This window comes from Mus musculus, chromosome 3 (assembly GCF_000001635.26).
Source record: "Mus musculus strain C57BL/6J chromosome 3, GRCm38.p6 C57BL/6J".
In the NCBI taxonomy this organism is placed as follows: Eukaryota; Metazoa; Chordata; class Mammalia; order Rodentia; family Muridae; genus Mus; species Mus musculus.
The window spans coordinates 83,937,045-83,957,991 of record NC_000069.6 but is presented as its reverse complement, the minus strand read 5'-3'; the positions used below and the strand labels follow the sequence as shown (position 1 = coordinate 83,957,991).

General features: G+C 44.3%; 1 protein-coding gene across 6 annotated transcripts in view; it reads left to right on the top strand.

Moving 5' to 3' along the window:
• The window catches only part of Tmem131l (transmembrane 131 like), a 141,986-nt gene that overhangs the window by 82,199 nt on the left and 38,840 nt on the right, over positions 1 to 20,947 (top strand). For all 6 annotated transcript variants that reach the window (XM_006501326.4, XM_006501323.3, XM_006501327.3 and 3 more), the window contains exons 8-14: positions 15,163 to 15,240; positions 15,452 to 15,605; positions 17,043 to 17,101; positions 17,387 to 17,495; positions 19,247 to 19,340; positions 19,825 to 19,978; positions 20,400 to 20,570. In XM_006501326.4, coding sequence (XP_006501389.1) covers positions 15,163 to 15,240; positions 15,452 to 15,605; positions 17,043 to 17,101; positions 17,387 to 17,495; positions 19,247 to 19,340; positions 19,825 to 19,978; positions 20,400 to 20,570 — 819 coding nt within the window. The remainder of the gene's footprint in view (positions 1 to 15,162; positions 15,241 to 15,451; positions 15,606 to 17,042; positions 17,102 to 17,386; positions 17,496 to 19,246; positions 19,341 to 19,824; positions 19,979 to 20,399; positions 20,571 to 20,947) is intronic.

Below are 20,947 nucleotides of genomic sequence, written 5' to 3'. Positions count from 1 at the left end.
AAGAGTGAGCCAGAGAGAGATGGGAGGGTGAGCCAGTGAGAGACTCAAGAGTGAGCCAGAGAGAGACATGGTAGTTGGGAGGGATATAAAGAGATCCAGGATCTGAGGTTTGAAGGGCCAGAAAGGCTGATGCAGAGACTCTGAAAAGTATGACAGGTACTTATAAGAAAGCCTGGAAGCCAGTGTGGTCTTAGATGTTCTGATAGCCATCATAGGTATATGTTAAAGGACAGCTAAATGCCTGTTCTTTCAGAGTCAAGAGAAATGGCTCCTTTGGGGGACCGGAACCCAACCCAGTTCACAAATTCCTGAAGAATACTGGCTTTTTGTCTGCCAGAAATCCTCCTACAGTCCAGTTTAAGCTCATTTATGGATGTCATGGACTGCCTGAGACCTGACAGTAGCCACTGCCCTTGTCTTGTGTCTGCACACTTGACATAAAGAAAATGTCTTTTGTGATTGTCATCTGCCTCTTAAAACTTTCCAAGTTTCAGCGACATCTTTCCTTTCTTTAAATTGCTGAATAGTATCTGTGTATGGGCAACATCACACTATGTGTAACTCCATCAGTTCATTTGAGTTGTTTGGTTCTGACTGTTTTGAATATTGTTGCTGTAGGCATTTGTTTGCTTACATCATGAAGGGAAGTCAGGGCAGGAACACAAGGCAGGAAACTAGAGACAGGAACTGAAGTAGAGATCATGGAGGAATGCCTACTGCTTACTGGCTTGCTCTTCATGGCTTGTACAGCTTGCCTTCTTATACAACCCAGGACCAGCCAAAGGGCAACATCAAGTGATAGTGGCCTGAGCCTTCCCGCATCAGTCCTTAATCAAGCAAATTTCCCCATAGACTTGCCCATATGCAGTTCTGATTAGGGCACCTTCTCAATGAGGGTCCCTCTTCCCATGTAAACCTAGGTACATCAAATTGACAAAAAACATAACCAGCATAGATGCACACCTAGGAGTACAATTTTGCTAAGTAATATATTTTAGGAGCTGTCAAAACTTTTAAAAAGTGCTTACATCGTTTTATAGTGCCACCAGCAGTGGTCATCAGCTTTGCCAGCACTTCTTATCTGCATCTGGTTTCTTTTAAAAACAAACATCCTAATGGGCATGAAGTCATTTGATTTGCATCTCCATAAAGGTTAAATCAAAGAGCATCCTTTGGTGTGATCATTGGAACTTGGGTATCATTTCTGAAGTAGTGTCTATTTATATAGCTGGAGAGATGACTTAGTGGTTAAGAGCACTGACTGCTCTTCCAGAGGTCCTTGAGTTCAATTCCCAGCAACCACATGATGGCTAACAGTCATCTGTAATGGGATCTGATGCTCTCTGTTGGTATGTCTAAAGACAGCTACAGTATACTCACACTCATAAAATGAATAAATAATAAAAAAATAAGCTTTAAAGAATGAGTTGTTTTATGTGGTGTGAGGTAGGATGGGACTGTATGCATATAGACCAGGTTGGCTTTGAAATGCCCTATGTAGCCAAAGATGACCTAGACCCTCTCATCCTACCACTACCTCCTGAACACTGGAATCACACATGTGCACATGTATATGGTGCTAGGAGCAAGCCTAAGGCATGTTGGGCCTGGCTTGGCCAGCTGCCCTACATCCCTCCGCCTTTTGCTCATTGGAAAATGTGTTGGCTTTTTAGTTGTAAGCCATAGAAGCTCTCTGTCCTAGAGAGCAGGACTTTTATCCAAGGTCATGATTTTTACATAGTTTCTCCCACTCTGTAGACTGTCTTCTTTAGATAGTATCCTTTGAAGTACAAAAGATACAGATTTTGATAAAAATCCCATTTATCCCCTTTTCACCTTTGGTTAGTTAGTTTTAGTATCTCATTTAAAGATTCTTGAAGATGATGACACTTTTATGTTTTAGGGTTTTGCAGTTTATCTTTGTTCCTGCCCAGTTTGACTTCAGTCTTGTGAGTGGTGTGAGGAAGACTTCGTGCTCATTCTTTTGTATGATGTGCTCAGGTGCCCATTCCATCTGCTGAAAGGCAGTGCTCCCACACTATGTGATCCTCCTTAAAGGCAGTGCTCCCACACCATGTGATCCTCCTTAAAGGCAGTGCTCCCACACCATGTGATCCTCCTTAAAGGCAGTGCTCCCACACCATGTGATCCTCCTTAAAGGCAGTGCTCCCACACCATGTGATCCTCCTTAAAGGCAGTGCTCCCACACCATGTGATCCTCCTTAAAGGCAGTGCTCCCACACCATGTGATCCTCCTTAAAGGCAGTGCTCCCACACCATGTGATCCTCCTTAAAGGCAGTGCTCCCACACCGAGTGGTCCTCATGCCCTTTGTCGTCATTTCTCCTCTCTGGGCTGTAGGTTTCTCCTTTGCTTTTCTCTGTACAGGGATTTGTGGCTTCATTCAAGTCAGACCCTCTTGGATGTAGCTCTCTCCAAAGTCAGTCAGTCTGTCCATCAGTCAGTAGATAGTTCTTGAGTGGTCCAGTTAGTACGTGGGCTGTGAATACACTCTGCAGTACCCCGACTCTTTTGCTGAGTAGGATTTGAAGTTTGTTGACAGAACTGGTCCTTGTCAGAAAGCAGCACTGATGTTAAGTTCAGACATCTGAAGGCGTTTTTCAGAAGTCACGTATTTCACGGTCTCTTATCTTTGTCATGGCTAGGAAAAAAAAATCTCAAAATGTTTACAAGGGCTTATTATATGCTAGAAGTATATAATTTTAGAAGTAAAATCCTACAAAATTTAAGCCAAAGAAGTAATTATGGAATTCCTAAGAGCATATCCCTAGTGTAATATTTCTACACTCAGGCTGTTTTCTTGTGCGTCCCTGTGCTCCTTGTGTTTGTAGCCCTCTTGTTGCCAGCTCTCCTATCAGAGGGAAAGTCTTTCTTCTCAGTTCTGTCCTGGGAGCTTTACTTCTGCTGACAGTGCTCACTTGGGGTGGAGGGTCGTGTGCAGGATATCATAATTCCTCCAAAGGGTTCTAGCTCTCCGGTGCTCAAGGCAGAGTTGTGCATTTTTTGTGGGATCTTGCTAGAAAGTGTGCTCCATGCATAGCTAGGAGTAAGATGTCTAGACAGAGACAAGCGTATCATCAGCTTTAAAATGATGTCTGTTTCCACTGTAAGGGAGGGAGCTTCATTTTGTTTAAGGAGAAAGGTGGAGTTAAGAAAAGAAATAAAATTATTTTACGTGTAAATTAGACTAAGATGATAAGAGTGATTTAAAAATGTTTTCAGTGAAACGAGATTCATAGAATGTGTGTGTGCGCACACGCTGCGAGTGCATGCGCACCCATGCATCTTGGGGAGTGTGTTTCTATGTTAACGTGATCTTGTGTACAGGGAAGTGCAAGCTCCTTAGCTTTATTATAATGCAAGGCCATCCCTAGCTAGGGTCCAGTGGTCTCTCCTTCCTTGGAGCTCCTGAGTCTCTCTTCCGAGCTAACCATCCTTCCCAGAACACACCACACCATCCCTCTCTACCCACTACTCCTCATGAGGTCTATCCTAGTCTAAGTGCGCTAGTTCCATATTCCAGGCCCAGTTCAAACACAAGCTCTTCTCAGCATTCCCCTGATCCTCGTTAGCCCTGTGCTGCTCTCTGTGGCATGGCACCAGGCCCACACCCTGTTGTGATATGCCCCCCTGCTCTTCCGGGGACTCACCTAGATCGATGCCATCAGGTCCATACCCTGTTGTGATATGTCCCCCTGCTCTTCCAGGGACTCACCTAGATCGATGGCATCGGGTCCCTATTGTGTAATGTTCCCCCCTGCTCTTCAGGGCCCAGTTGCCACCACTTCTAGAATGTCCATGCCAACTCTCTGTGTAGTACACTGAAGGCCCTGGAGTTTTAAATAGCTAGGTGAGCCAATGGGAATTTGAGCTGATCTACAAATAGCACCTAAGCAGTCACTCCCTCCGAGTGAGGAGCTCCACCTTTCAGCGCCGCCTGGCTGGCCGACCTTCCAGCAGACTGACCCGAAGCAGGTGCCATTGTTCTTAGTTTAGAAATTGTGGAACGGACTCAGAGTTCAAATGACTAGGTTGGAGGTCAAGATTAGAGCTAGGACTGCAAATGACACCTGAGTTGCTTTAGTTTTTTTCCCCCAAATGTAGTAAATGTCATAATGAGTTTCCTCTGTAATATTCATGATGCAGGAAAGAAAATGCCAATAAGTTTTTTTGGCAACATTTTTATTATGGCAACAAAAATAGACAGTTTAAAGCTCCACAGTGGAAAAAGGACTTGACCAATTGAACTGTCAGCTTAGCCGCATATTAGCGCTCCTTCCAGACTAAGATTTGGAGGCCCACGTGGAAATGTTTGACAAGCACGTAAGCCCAAGGTTGACAGTGTGCTCTTATGGTGTAGCTCTGGTGGCAGAGCATGTAAATACTATGTTAGCTTGCAAGAAAGCAGGGACTGATTGATGCAAAGGCCATGGAGAGGTGTCACTTACTGGCTTACTTCCTCCAGGACCACCCACCCAGAGGTGCCACTGCCCCCAGTGAGCTGAGCCCTCCTATATCAGTTATTAACCAGGCACATGCCTAGCAGACTTGCCTAGAGGCCCGTCTGATATGAGGCATTTCCTCCTTTGAAGTTTCCCTTTCCCAGATGACCCCTGCCAGCTTGTGTCAAGTCAACAAATTAAAATATGGTTACATTATCACCCCCTTTCTTCTAACCCTTTCATGATCTCTTTTCCAAATTTATGACTGCCTTTGTCTTACTATGGTTATATACATATAAATATACACATAACTGTATACATACAACCTGCTGAGTCTCTTTACTGTTGCTCGTGTGTATATGTTTTCAGAGCTGACCTCCTGCTATTGGGTAACCAGTTAGTGCCTCATCCCTGGGGAAGACCAGCTCTCCCTTCTTCAGTGGTACTAACTGCCCATGGCTTTTTGTCTAAGGGTTGCACCCCATGAAACATGTTTTTCAAAAACATTTTCTTCAACACCTTCGTAGATCTAGACTTTGTAGATTCTCTCACACATAGAGAATGTTTTATTGATTTGTTTGGTTGAGGCAATGTTCGAAACATGTGTTGTCTCATTATCCATCAGTTGTGTGAAAGGCTAAAGGAACTTGAAGTTTTTGAGCCTCTGTAAAATATAAATTGTTACGAATAAAATTATGGGAAAGCTAGAGAAATTACAATTAAAGGGAATCTGTGGCACACAGTTGTACTGTGTGTACACACTTGCACACGATGACACACTAATTTCTAAAAAGTATGTTTTCAAGATATTCTGTGATTGCAAAAATTATGATTTGTAACAAAACAAGAGAAACAAACCAGAGGAGTGAAAAGTAAAGGGTGGGGCTGAGGGAGGGTGGCTTTGATCATATGTGTGTGCGTGTGTGCATGCGTGTGTGCTTGTGTGTGTGTGTGCGCGTGCATGCGCGCATGTGTGTGCATGCGTGTGTGCGTGAGTGTGTATGTGAGTATGTGTGTGAGTGTGTAAAAGCATCATACTGAACGCCACTGACAAATGCAATTAATACATCATAGTAAAAAAAAAAGTATTACAGCCTGGCAGTGGTGGCACATGCCTTTAATCCCAGCCCTTGGGAGGCATAGGCAGGAAGATTTCTGAGTTCGAGGCCAGCCTGGTCTACAGAGTGAGTTCCAGGACAGCCAGGGTCTATACAGAGAAACACTGTCTTGAAAAACCAAAAGAAAAAAAAAAGTATTACAAAGCAAAGCCATCCTTGGTAGAGGTCACCATGATTGGTACTTGTTGTCTTCTGTAGTTTTCTAACTTGCATGTGGATGAGGGATGACTCTCTGACAGTGACCGTGTTGCTGTCCTGTGTGGTGAGAGAGTTCTCGGGTGTGTGATGTCATAAGACAGCCCTGACCAGGAGTCAGCCTTTGAGAACTGGCACAGCCTTTGCTGTAGGTGCACGATGTCAAGCCTCACACCTGCCAGGAACAGGGGCTGGAGCCCGGCGGGAGGGTGTACAAGTAGTTGCTGTTGTATGGTTAACTTCCTGGGTGCTGATCCTGCCAGTTCAGTATGACAGTGACATGGGGGAGAGGTAAAATCAGTGCGGGGAGGAGACTTGAGAGAGACTTTCCCTCACAGTTAGACAATGGAGAAAGGGAGAGGGCACATTTTACTTAATAAAAAAAGGTACTGCAAAAACTTATCTAGGATATGGAAGGGAACATAGAAAAGTTTAAGGGCTCCATAGTAGCCCTGATCTTCTGACTGTTGCACACAGTAGGGGAGGGTCAGGGGTCCCCATAGTGGCTGTGTTCTACGGATTGTCCTGCATGATTAGGTGGGTGGATGAGCAGTTTAGATAAGGGATGTTTCCCCCTACTAGATTGTAACCTGAATCAAGCTTTATGTCCTAGCTGAGAAACGATGTGGTCTGGCAGTATTATATGAAGTAATAATTGAATTCATTAATAGAGAAATAATCTTAAGGAATTATAAGCTGTTTATGAAATTATGGCCCTCAGTTTTTTAAAACTTCTTTCAAATAGTTATTGTGTTAGAATACTGTAGAAGGTCTTCTGTTAGAAGTCTTAAAGCTGCCTTGTTGACACTGTTTTCTGACCAGTTCTGAACCCTGCTGTATGTGGAGAATCAGGCCTTAGAAAGCTAAGCATATTTGGGCCAGGCATGTTGGAGGATGCCTTTATCCCAGCACCCAGAAAGCAGAACTCTGAGTTCTGGCCAGACCCTACCTCAGAAATGGTGGGGGTGGGAGGGTGGACAGCATTTCAGCTCTACAGAGCCCAAGGTTAAGAGTTTGAGGCCAACCTGTGCTGCACAGTGAACCTCTTGTCTCAAACAATCAAACAAAAACAAAAGAAGAAAGTTGAACAAAGAATTAAAAATTAGAGAAATAAAAGGACATCTTAGACTATTTGTATGACGGAGGCATGTTCTCCTTTATCTCGGATTAGTTACTATCTCTCTGTTAGGTTAGGACACCCGGGGGAGTGGAGGACATTTATAGCTGAAGGAGACTCCCTCACCCAGGCACAGAGAAGGGGGAAGCTACAGGGTCTCCCTTTCAGGACTGGATCCTAATCTGCACTCGCAACTAGGAGCCCCTGTGCCTCATAGGAAGGCAGCTGGGCTGAGAAGACAGGCGAGCTGGGAAGGGATTCTTGGAACACTCCTGGATTCATAGTCCTGGGCCAGTTGTCAAACCTGGAGCTGGAGGGAGAGAGCAGCCCTGTGCTTCTACCTTCCTGGGCCTGCCCCCAAGCAGCCCCTCCCCATGTCTTTTGTATTTAAAAACTGCACTAGGTGTGCTGAAGTTGATGCTGCCAAACTTAAACACTTGTTTCCTTCTCTGTTCTCATCCCAAGTCCTCAGCTATGGTTCCCCTGTAATGGCGTCACACTGCAGCATTAAGACACTGCTCTCTAGGGTGGCTTGGCTTACCCCGTGATGTGTGGTGCTAGTGGGTAAAGAGAAGAACCCCCCAAACCTGATCGACTGCACGGTGATCATGGTTCCGGTGGCCTTGACACTCAACTAACCTGCCTGTGCCTCATTCTGTGAAGTGGTAATAGCCCTTCCTGGTGGAATAGGAAAAGCTCAAGCGGTGTAAAGAACTTAGAACCAGTTCCTAATACACTGCTAAAATCCATTCCTCACGACTTTAAGAACAGGCTTTTAAGATAAACCTTCTATTAAGAAACTGAAGGAAAACTTTAAAATCAGATTCAGTCTTCTGGCAAGGCATGGAAGTTGAAGGCTATAGACCCATATCAGTTGCCCATGAGTTCATAGACAAAGAATTTGAAGTCCTTCCTTATTTTGTCTTGGCCAGAGAGCTTCTCCAGGCCTGTGTGCAGCTGGGGAACCTTTGGCGTTTACGTCCAGGGCTCCCTCTCACTGTATTGTGTGTGGCTTTCCCAGGGTCTCTGTGCTGACAAATGTTTCCATCCTAAGGTTCTCTTGTTATTACAAGATTCCTCAGGAATATCAGAGCATCAACCTTACATGCACTGAAACTGGAAGACATGTTCCCCCTGCTCTCTAGACACCCATTCTAAGCATAATTGTTCCCAGTGTCCTGCATTGTCTACGACAGTAGGAGGATGGACACAGCACATTGGGTTCTTGGGTTGTTTCAAGCCCAAGACCTTTGCGCATACTGCTTGCTGGGCAGGTATGCCTGTTGGTCGTGAGGCTCATAGGGTGCTGCGGAGTTGAGAGTAGCCGCCTATCAAGGAACAGGCATCCGTGGGCATAGCAGGATTGCTTTCGTGCTCTACCACTTTGTGGGTCTGTTTATTTCTTGTGTCTTGTTCATGATGCTCAACTGAATTATGTCCAGACTCTGCAGAGTCCCTAGGCTGAGATGTGGGGTGCGCTAGCCTTCCGTCACTTCTCACTGTTGACCCTGGAGGCTTCAGACCTATTTCTTGAGGTTTCCCTTCTGTGCTGCCTGCTTGCAGCAGAAGAGCTACCCTCAGCAGATTCCTGAGGGGTGCAAGAGCCCAGATTAGGGAGCCATCAGCCTTGTGCTCTGTTTCTTCTTGGAGCAAACTCTTTACATTGCAGGGGAAGTGCTTTGCTTCCAGTGTTTTTGGCTTTGACCACTCCCACTATGAGCTAGGCTCTCAGCTCTTTTTCACTTAAAATAGCCAGTAAGTATGTTTGCTGCATAAGCTGGAGGAACTGAGGTCAAATCCCCAGCATCACAAATGGTTGTAACCCTCTGCTGTACCAAGATGGAGACAGGCAGATGGCTTGCTGACAGCCGGCATAGCTCTAGATACAGTGTGTGACTGTCTCAGAGGAATAAGGTGGGGTGACAGGACAGGCACCTGCTGTCTACCTCTGGTTCTCACACATGTGCCCCAGGCCAGCACACACGCATGCCCACCCCCAACTTTTAAACAAACTGAAAGGAAGAGGAGAGAATGACTTCGAGTGGTGTTTCCAGCCTGTGAACACTTGGTTCCCAGCATGCTGAGCCCTGTCAAGGCAAAAGCAGTGTATTCTGGTGAGCCAGCGTGGAAGGACAAAACAGAGTTGTTAACCTTGTGTTGGCCAGGGAGCAAAGACTGGAGAAACAGCTAGCGGAGCCAGAAACCCCTTCAAGTGGGAAGGCCAAATTGTTTGCATAATGGGGCCACTTGCATTTGGGTAGATCCACCTCATTACCTAGAGGTTACCTCACTCTAGATTGCTTGCATTTGTCCTTCAAGGTTTCTGGCAAGTATGCTGGGTGAGGGGGGGGGGCATGTGGTTATCATCCCCCCACCTTTGGGCTTTGAACTGATTGTTACATTAGATGAAAAGAATTTAAAGTATTTTAGGAACAACATATTTCCCTTAGAAACTGAAGGAGTGAGGAAGAGGAGTCCCTCCTCACAGCTGCAGTGTGGGAGAGCCACTTTCCACAAACATCCAAATTATTGTGGAACTAAACTAAGGAAGTGTGTTAATTGTGAGTGAATACATAGAAGTAAACTGCCCCTCTCCCCTCCTCTGTGCCCAGTAGTTTGCACATGTGTCTCACTCTAGCCAGAGTGAATTCAGTAACTCTCTCCTAAGGATGGAGGTAGGGTCTTAACAGTAACGAGGGGATGGCTGGGGTTTGGTTTTGAAATGATAAGGATTAACCCTCTTTCTTGAGAACAAAACAAAAAACTAAGTCCAAGCAGCTCTTCATTTGTTCATATGTTTTGTGAGTGTATCTGGAAATATAAGTAAGTTTTTTGTTTGTTTGTTTTTGTTTTTTTCCTCTTCCTCCATGGGAGGGCAGAAGGTAGTGATGAGGATTGAAACAGAATTACTGTTTAATACCAGGGAGACGCAGCCATGCTGCCCTTCCTGATAACTGAGCTGAGCTGTCATCAAACATTGAACGACGGCTGTAGCATCTGAGAGTGCGCAAAGGTCAGGGCCCAGGTTAGCTCTCATGTTGTCCAAGGCCATGGCTGTGCAGACTTAGTTGTTACAGCCTCATGTGTTTGGGCTGCCAGCTGGACTATCCCATGGCCTGTCCAGAGCTTGTGTTCCTACTGATAGGGCATGCTGACATAAAAGATTTAGCATCTGAGGCTGTGAAAAGCAGCTAAGAAGAATAGGTTGTAAAGTTGGGGCTTTTCATTGGAAACCTAGTTTCAAGTACTTTGTTCATGTGGTCTGGGTGATTCTGCGGACTCTCCTGGGGATTCTGTGGACTGACTCTCATCTGGTGCCTGGCTGTTGTTGATACAAGTCATCAAAATGACTTAGGGCTTCACCACTTTATTTCCTATTTCATCACACAGTCTCAGAACTTCACACGTTGTTCTTAAATGTCTTAGCCAGTGGAAGGAGATGACTTCTCAGATCCCAGCTCCCAGTTCCGTATTCTCCTTTTACCACAAACCACCAGGCTCTATACAAAAGTAGCTTAAAGCATTTCTGCTTTCTTGAGTGCTGTATCTTGAAATGGCTTTTAAAATCTTACGTCTGTGCTGCCAAAGTTCTATGTACCTAGGAAGAATAAGCTCTGCTAATTCTGGTTTACAAAAATAACTTCTCCCACTAGCTGGCTGGCCCTAGGACCTTTGATAAGTCACTGGCCCTCCACGCTACATTTCCTCCATGTCTAAAAGCGATAATATTACCATTCTTTAAGTAAAGACTTAATATATGTTATACTCTAGGTTATTAAAGTAAAATGGCACGTTTCAAACATATAGAATTGGTTGGTTAGTTGGTTGGTTGGTTTTCTCAATTGCTCAGGCACTCTGGGGTAGGAGGGGACAGTCTTCCTGTTTTGCTTGCTCTTTTGGGTTCTTTCAGTGGAATTTGCAGTATTTTCATTGTTGTTCCAGATAGTTTGTATTTTGGTAAAAGTTTCTCTGTTAAAGTTAAGATTGTGAGAAAGAGCTGTCAACTTTTCAATTTTCTTTTGACAAATCCACACAGTTCACAGGCAGTGTAGACATACTCCAGCTCCCCCTTGTGGGGTTCTGAAATATAATCTATCAGAAGGAAATTACAGTTTGAGTCTCCCTAAATCATAACTTATAAAATTAATAGTACTCTAAAGATTGAAAAATCTTGAGCCCCAACAGGACACCACAAACGTGATAGTTCAATATACACAAATGTTTTTCATTGGCAGAATTACTTTAAAAATGTATGACCAACCAAAGAAAACAAATGGTGGGACTCATGGCTCTAGCTGCATATGTAGCAGAGGATGGCCTAGTCGGTCATCAATGGGAGGAGAGGCCCTTGGTCCTGTGAAGGCTCTGTGCCCCAGCATAGGCAAATGCCAGGGCTAGGAAGCAGGAGTGGGTGGGTTGGTGAGCAGGAGGAGGGGGGATGGGATAGGGGGTTTTCAGAGGGGAAACCAGGAAAGGGGATAACATTTGAAATGTAAATAAAGAAAATATCTAATACAAAAATAATTTGTGAAATTATGTCCAGGCTATATGTATAAAGCATTTAAGACATAAGTGAATTTTGTATTTAGACACAAGTCCCACCCTTAAAAGAGCTAATGGTATGTGAGAGAGAATATTCCAGAGTTAAACATTTCCTTTTTTAAGCCCCTAGAATAGAGAAGCACAGAATCTTGAGTGGTTTCTTTATGTTATGCTTTTACTGAGCACACAAATCTTGCTTAATTTGGCAGATTATAAAAATCATCTATGTGAAAACTTACCAAGAATAACAACATCAGCTTGTAAATCATATGAGGTCACTGTGTTCTTAATTATGTTTAAATTGTCATTCTGAACGCTCAACATTATTTATCCATTCAGAGAAAAGTTAGAGGGAAGGAAACTATTTTAACCAAAAACCTAGTTCCAAGCAGCTCTTCATCTGTGCACATGTTTTCCCAGTTGTGTGGTGTCTGTGGACTGCACACCCTCTGTCAGTTCGCCAGCCATATATCAACTCCCTCCTTAGGCAGAACATGGAGTTGAGTGCTTATGATCTACTGAAGAAGGTAGACCTGACCAAATTGTTACCGTGCAAGTGAGGAACGTTAGAAAGAGTTAGGTAGCAGGTGTCCCTGTGTAGTGATGGGTGGCTGCTCAGGTATGGCTTCTGAGGGTATTTACGCTGAGGCAAATTAGATAGCAAGTAGGGGATGGTGGTAGGCAGGCTAGCAAGTGGGTTCACTCTACAGGAACAGCAGTTTCAAAGATACCAACTAGAGCAGTGTAGCCAGTGTGGACATGGGGGCCTTGATCTTGCAGTTCTCTTGCCTCCACCTCCACATGGTAGGTGCCGGCCATCGTGTCTGGCTTGTGAACTCACCCTTTGTGGAGGGAGAGTGGAGTGGAAAGGGTACAGGGAGGAAGTTAGCACACCGCAAGTTTCTCTCTCAATTACTGTGGCTAGTGTAGTTATTTATTTAGGCTCTGTACTCAGCGAGGCTGGCACTCAGCATCAATATGGTGCAGAGCTGACAAAGTGCAGAAAGTAAAGTGCCCAGCTGTGTTCCAGGAAAGCCTCATTCGCAGAAACAGGCAGAAGACTGGAGTTAGGCTGGGGACACGGTTCACCATCCTAGAGCTGCATGGTTTGGGGGGATGGAGGAGGCCAGTGTAACTGGCTATAATGGAGGCTCAGACGGTGAAGTGAAGTGGACTTCTCAGGTGTGAATAATGCCAGGGCTGCTGGTGGTGCTAAGATGATGAGTGGTTTAGGACCTCCATGTGCAGCAAGGTGCCCAGCTTGTTGCAGAGCTCCCTTGGGTGGAGGACGAAAGTGTAAGAAACGCAGCACCCAGATCAACCATGACTGATGGTCGGGAGACAGAAGCAGGGAAATAGAGAGAAGCAGGCTGTTTCATGTCTTTGGTGCAGGGATTTGTTCATAGTTTTACTTTGAGAGGTTGTTTGGAGTTTGTATTGGGAGTATGGATACCCATGTACTCTTGGCTGAAGAGTGATTCTTCTCTCTCTGGTCCATATCTTGAATGAGAAATGGTCTCTGTCTATACAGTGCTACTGTGTATCGCATGCGCAGCTTCAGGAGGGCGCACGGAGGGAGAACAGACTCCTTAACCATTCACCAGCCAGATCACAATGGCCCTTGAAGATCAGTGGGGCAGATGTAGCCAGCAGGCTGCCCTGGCAACCTCATAGCACTGCTCTGCTTTAGACAGAGTAGAATATTATTTACTAGCAGTAATTTTGTAAGTCTTTGTTGGATTTCACGTATATGCTCAAGGCATCTTGAATACTTTGTACTATACTTAAACATGTAATATACTTTATTATTTTTTTCTGCACTTCAGTTGGTATGAATGAGAACCAAAGTAATTCATTTTAGTACTGAGGGATGAATCAGTGGGTCCAGGTCCCTAAATATCAAAAATCCTCTGCTTTCCCTTTGAGTCATAGCCTGATCCCTAAAATGCATCCTTAGGTTTAGGGAAGTGATTCTGCTTAGCCGTGGCTCGCCTGGCATCAGGTACTCATACATAGTTAAGCAAGCTTTCCCAGTGCTCAGACTCTGGCTCCTGGGCTGAATATGTTTCTTTTGTAATGACTGTGACAGAGACCTTGTGCAGGAGAATCTGCCAAAGGCCATGTTTCTGAGATTTGTGTGCTGTGCTAACTTCACTGTCTCCTCTTATGTATGCAGCCCCACCCCAACCTGGACGATGGTATCCCTCCTTGATTGGGTTGTTCTCGTCTTCTCCTTGAAGTTCTATGAAAGATGGCTGAGATCTTTGAACTTGACAGAGTCCTGCATTCTTTCCTTATACTTCTGTCTTCCATCCATAGCCCTTTCATGTGTTAAAAATGGCAGGCAGTTGACATTTGGACATCTGTTTTTGAAGTTTCTGTCAGAGTCCACGTCATGGCTTCTAGTGGTCATTGAATTGAAAGAAGGTATACATTGAAAAGCAAAACAAGCAAGCAAACAATCCAGGAAGTTGATTGGGTATAATAGTGCATACTTGTAATCTTAGCATTTAGGCCTATGAGGCAGGATGATCTTATGGACACTCGGCTGTACTGTGAGACCTGGTTTCAAAAATCAAACCAGGCTGGGGCTGGAGTGTTGTGAATGGGCCTGGTGCTGTTTGTATTTTGATGCTAATTCTGTTCTCCTAGGAGGGGTTGCAGACAAGGAGTGAGTCATATACTCAGGTGACTTCTTGTGAACCAACCCCCTACTGAATAAAGGAGCCAATCACTGAGCGAGTAGGAGGGACTTCTGGGTTGGACAGAGGAAGAGAGAAACAGGAGAGAGTTAGTTCTTTTTGGATGGGGATAGCTTGAACAAAATGTAGCTACAAGTGTCTCCTGGTTTCAATGGCAGATCAGTCAGGATTTGACACCTGGATTTGGATTTAAAACAAGGCTTATGAGATTAGGATTTCATTGTTGCACCCAGCTATTAAGTTACGATTGTTCCTGAATTAAGTTTGTATGGTGTTTTGCTTCACACAGCAGTTTTTCTTGGTTCAAGAGAGAAAGGTATGGCTGGCAAAGTGTGGGTTTGCCTGATGTGCAACACAAAGGCCGTGGGGGATTTGAAGCATGGGGCTGGCATGTTAGTGACTGGCCAGTGAGAACCTAGCAAGCAGGGTGGAGAGATTTTGGAGCTCTGAGTCAGAGCGTGACTGCTGGGGCTAAGAGTAGCAGGGTGTAGCATAGGAACTTGCTGTTCCTTTTAATATTTCTTGCAACACTGGAGAGATGGCTTGATGGCTAAGAATACTTGTTGCTCTTGCAGAGTACCTCATTTTGGTTTCCAGCACTCTTGCACGGAGGCCCACAATGGCCTGTAACTCCAGTTTCAAAGAATCTATTGCCCTCTTCTGACCTTCTCAGACACTAGTACACACACACACACACACACACCTTTAAAAAAAGCAAAAAATAGTCAATAGGTTATTAATGGGTAACCCCACTTTAAAATAAAAGTGTAGTTCTTTGTTTTTAACCAAATACTAAACACACCCAAGACAGTATACATGGGATATACATACTCTTGCTTCCTGCCTTACTAGGAACTTTCATTCCTTCCTTGAGAGTGTACGCCTACTGACAACAGAATATATTTCCAGTACAGCATAGCATGCAGCAGTCAGTAGCTGTTTGGAACTCACTGTATGAATGACTCGCTCTTAGGACTGGATGATGCTTGGGGCCTCCACCTAAGTTTCCTTCCTTCTATCTTTTAGGCAGAGACCACTAATACCAGCCTGCTGCGGGTGCAACTGGAATGCAGTTTACATAATAAAGTGTGTCAGCAATTGAAGGTATAACAATATTTAGCAGATCTCAGTTTTCTTTCCTGCCTCTTAAAAATCAAAATGAAAACTGCAGTGTATTCTCATCCTCAATAGGCTCTTGCCTCGACTGTTTTCTTTTCTCCAGCAATATGCAGTCTTAGAGCTCAGATGATTTTTGTTTTGTTCTGTTTTGTTTTGTTTTTGAGTTTTTCTCCTTTCCCCACGCCTCCCATTTCAGAGTTGCTCTCTGGGATCTGATGATGCGCTACACTTGGAGATGAACATCATTGTAGCAGTGGAAAACTCCTCCAAGCAACCTGAAGAGAACACTCAAGCCCTGCTAGATCACCTCTCTATTGTCTATGTAGCTACTGATGAGTCTGACACCTCAGGTGAGGTGGGGCTTTACAGTTTCTGTTGTGGGACTAGCTCAGTCGAGTGTGCACTGGGTCCTGCCTCATCCATAAAACTGAAGCTACAAACTTTCTTGCAGCATGGCCAGGTTTCCCTGAGTCATTATTTGGTTCTTTCAGAGACTCAAGGCAGCCTCTGCTTGGGGTCGATTGCAGCAGGCACTGCTTCTCAGTCTGCAGCTGCCCTGCCTGCACCACTTCAGGGAGGCTAAGTAACCACAGCTCTCTGAGTCTCCTTGGGAATCATTTTTCTTGGCATTTTGCACAGATGGAATGGACTTGACTGCCTAAAATAAATGTTCACGAAGGGTTTGAAGTCCGAGTCTTGCTCCAGAGTTACTGAGTTGCAGAAGCTCAGTTGACCAGATCATGCTGTTTCTTTCGTATTCTTAGTAGCCAATAGCTGGTTGTTTCTGGATGTTTGACAACTTGGAGGAGAATTCTTTGGAAATGTGTATCCTACTTACTAGAAATAGCCTATTTTGGCAGTCTAGCTTTTGAAGAACACTTGCAGGAGATACATGCTGTCTGATGTATGAGATGCAGACTATGCCATTTGCTGTTATAACAGCTGTGTTCACATGTGTATTTATTACTCATTCCAAAAAAGATGAACACAGTGATACAGGAAAGCATAGTTACTCATCAACAGTCAGCAGGGTCATGCGTGCAGGGCCCTCTCCTTCCTCCCCTGCTACCAGTCTCCTGCTCGGGACTGAACCTATGACTTCCCATGTGCATCATTGCACTCTACAGTTTTAATTGTTGAGCAAACATCATTTACCTCCAGCATGTAGAATTGGATGTAGTATCAGTGGCCAGAACTCCCCTGCCCTTTGGTTTACAGTTTGTTCGGTTTTTTTAATGTCCAGGTGGGTACCCAGACTGAGAAAGACCCCCGTCCCTGGGAAACACATTTAGATGATGGATAAAGCAGAGCCTGCCTTGCTCCAAGATGCTAGAGTTTCATTCCTAGCAACACATTCATCTAGAGTGTGTTGCTTTAAGTAAGGAAACACAAGGCTATCCAGATGACTGTAGAGCATAGCGTTGCTTAAAACTATCTAGTTGGTTACTGTCATTCAAAGAGAGCATAGTATGTTTCTGTCAGCAGTGAAAACCTTGTTCAGGAAATTTTATATATATATATATATATATATATATACACACACACACACACACACACACACCTTCCTAAGACTCAAAGACCCATCCCAGGTACATAAAACTCTGTCTTTGATCCCCAGCATTGAACTCATCCCTGCATGCGTCCCAGAAGATACCAAAGAGAACGTATTTTCCATTCAAGTTCAGTGTTGTAAAGATGTTTTCCTCTTTTTAGAAATGTATACTGTGTTTAATTGTGGAGAGTCTATGGCTTTTTGTAAACCTCATTGCTCTGATTCTTTTGGACAGATGAATCTGCAGTAAATATGTATGTACTGCATTCAGGAAACAGCCTTATTTGGATACAGGTAATTGCTGAGTTGCGCCTAAAGTAATTTGAAATTACAAATGTGCATTTTGCTGCAGGTCCTTAGGGATTCTGAGGAGCAGAGGCCTTTGTGTTTATTTTCTTTTGCTGTCATTTAAACCCACTGTCCCTTGATTGAGCACCCTGTTTGTGTGAAGACTGTCAGCGCCCCTTTCTGCTGTTGCGACACGGCTGCTGAGCAGTTGCTGGGAATTTTACTAAGTGTTGTTTTCTGATGTTCTCCCAGTTGAGAGGAATAACTCAGACTTATTGCTTGTTGTTGCAGGATATACATCATTTCTCACAGAAAAATGTCCTGTCTCTGCAGTTTGAACCAGTACTGCTCTCTACTTCCACGACAAACTTCACAAAAATCGCCTCGTTTACTTGCAAAGGTACTCAGTTAAGAGCGGGATGCTCCTGAGCTCCGCAGCTGGAGTTGGCAGTTTCACTCAGGGTAGTTCCGGCTGCAGGCGAGGCACAGTTTCAAGAAGATGAGTAGGTTTTGTTCCTGTAAACCAAAGCCATTGGTGTAATCTAAAGTGGCTGTGGATGCCTCCTGTATTTTGTCATGTCTATAGGATTTTAAGTTTCAAGCTTTACTTGGTAGTGACTGTCTGCAGTTCGGTATGTGTATTCTGTTGCTTTCCTAGGGAGCAGAGTCGCAGGGCCGCTGTTCTGTTCAGTTTACTTGCTAGAATGTGATGGTGAATGTTCATAGTGAGTTTATATCCAGTCCTAATTCATGCAGTGTTCTTTAAAAAGAATTCCCCTGGATCTAATTGCAGGGAAACATACCCAAACTCATTCATATTTAAAGAACTTCAATTTAAAGCAACAAGAGAGATGTAACTTATTGTAGAGATCGTGGTGGCGCACGCCTTTAATCCCAGCACTCGGGAGGCAGAGGCAGGCGGATTTCTGAGTTCAAGGCCAGCCTGGTCTACAAAGTGAGTTCCAGGACAGCTAGGGCTACACAGAGAAACCCTGTCTCGAACCCCCCCCCCCCAAAAAAAAAGATAAGAATTAAAAATTCGTTAGTATTCTGTTTTTAATAATGAGGAAGGAAAAAAATGTGTGTATGTTTTAGCTGAGAACTGATGCAGGCTGTTGAGAAGGAAATTGATTAATCTTGATGAAAATTGTAAATGCTTTAGTCCTTACCTCTGTTTTAGCAGTGTACCCTACAGACATTTGTGTTTTCACATCTGTCCCTATGCCAGGCATGGTGGCATGTGCCTGTAGTTAGTTACTGTGGTAGCGGAGACAGGAAGATCGATTAAGCCCAAGGAATTGGAGGCCAGCTATGGCACCTCCTTCTCAAAAAAGTCAAAGCCTATAAGCAGAAACGGGTTGACAGCAGAGCAGCCTAATCGCCCTCTTGAGTCCCTATATGGATGCACTGTGCAGCCTCTAGGAGACGTCCATACACACACTGCAGTCAGAATGCAGACATTAGGTGTTTAATGGGCTCTGAATGTCCCTGAGCACACATAGCATGCCTGCAAGAGTGTTCAAGACAGCACTGGGGTTTGCTGTGTGAAGTAACTGAGAAGTGGGCTGAAGGCTGACTCTACTTCGGTGGGTTTTTGTTAATGTTTGAATTTTGTTTGGAACCACGTGTACTTTAAGTAGAAGCAGTTAGAATAGTGTGAGTTAAGAAATCAGCAGCAGTGATTTGATACCAAGATGTGGATCAGACGCAGCCTGGAAATGGCGTTTGTGTAAGCACACTTGTGTTCCTCTGGGCTGTTTGGATCTCAGTCTCTCTCAGTCCTCCCCAAACTCTTCTTTACTCCGCCCAGTGGGCTGCTCTCTCCTCCCTACTGAGCTAAGGCCCTCCCTCGCATCTGTATGGAAGACAGCCTCAAAGGAGAAGCTTCAAAGTCAGGACTCCCTGAAGGAACTGAGAGGCTGGTTAGGAAGAAGGGAGGGAAGGGTGTAGCTGCTGTAATTCCAGATGACCGTTAACAACTGGCCAGGAAGAAAACTGGGAACAAAAAGGAAGCTGTTTGTCTCTGTGCTTAGCTTAAGCTAGCTTAATGGACACAGCAAAGGCAACTAAAATATACAAACTGTCTCATTTCTATTCAGGTTTAATGAAAAGAAAGATACTAATTTCACATTTATTTCTCCGTACCCATAGCAGGTACCTCGTGTGACAGTGGAATCATGGGCCTGAGGAAAAAAAAAGCTAGCCCAGCAATGCAAGCCTGCCTGTCCTCTCCTGTGGTGCAGGGGTAGGTGGGACCTGCCTTCTCCTGAACCCCAGTTTTCAGTTTGCTATTACAGGGTTTTTTTTTTGTTTGTTTACTTGTTTGTTTTTGTTGCTGTTTTATTGTTATGTAGCAATGCTTTAAAAGTGTGACTGTTGTTACTGCATGACTTCCTGGACTGGCATCTCCTCGAGTTATCAAAATGGAGAAGAGAGGTTAAATGATTCACTGGGGGAGGGGGCTAGGTTTGAACCAGGTAATCAGAAGAAATTGCTCCTGTGGTATTTCCTGAGTTGTATTGGGATCCTAGTTTTGCCCTGGTCATGGTCACCGCAGCCTTGCCTACATTGCTCTGTGGGCAAGCCAGGAGGCTGAGGGAGATGCTGTTGATAGTAATGACTATCAACAGGGATGTTTTCTGCGCTCATGTCCTCAGTTAGAGGCTCTACAGAGGACAGAGAGCTGTGCTTCGTGCAGGGCTGGTCACATGCATGCCTTTTCTTCACAGGTATTTCAGAACGGATGCCTCTACAGCCCAGTTTCACATAGAGAGTCACGAGACTGCAACAGGAGTCTGGTCAATATGGTACCGCAGCCATTTTGACCAGAGCATTGTATTAAAAGATGTGTTTGTTTCCAAGGAGACCAAGCACATTTTAAAGGTATGCACAGTGCCTTTTCTTCAACCTTTAGCCTAGTTTAAGCTTTGTTTAATATCATGCTATGAAACCAGTATCTATAACACCTAATTCTGGTTTTAAAATTTTAAAGCAAATATAGTTTGTTTTTAACATTTTATAGTTGCTTTTAGTTCAGTTGTGGCTATCTGTACTTTCTTCTCTCAGAATAAGCAGTGTTTATGATTAAGATATGTGGCTTGACAAAAGTACTTTAAGATTTCTGCTGTGAGATTTAAAATACTATCTATTGAAAAGTAAACTTTGTTTAAAATCATAAATATTTGATCTGTAACAAATGGAACTTCTAATTTCTAAACCATAGAGCAAATTTACCATTCTACTATCATGAGTTTAGTCATAGCGAGTGCGAGGAAGCAACTTCTCCTGCTTCTTTTCTTTGCAGGTTCTGAGTTTCCGAGGCCCTTTATTTCTACCCCCAGGCTGTTGGAATATATTTTCTCTGAAGCTTGCTGTTAAAGGCATTGTCTTAAACCTGTTCACCAATGTATTTCTGACTACAAACACAGGTGCCATTTTTGCAATACCTCTGCAGATTTTCTCGGCCCCAACCAAGGTATTGTGCCCAATGCCATGTACTGTAGTGCCATTTAGCAGTCAGAGTTGCCTTGTGTCCCCTGTGCTAAGTTCTTCTTTAAGACTATCTAAGAAATGTAAGATACTACCAAGCCAGTCTTACGTGGTAGACTTGCTTAGATGTGAAATCTTGATTTAGAGAGGTTATTTTTCTCAGGAAGTAGTGATTATTTAATAAAATACGTCATCATCAGAAGATTGATCAGTTTCCTTCCTCTGTGCTGCTGAGGAGCAAGCCCAGGGGCCTGCGTTGCCAGGCAGAGGCTCCTGTCTGTCTCCAGGCAGAGGCTCCTGTCTGTCTCCAGGCAGAGGCTCCTGTCTCCTGTCCCCAAAGCTGGAAAATAGCATTTGCTTACC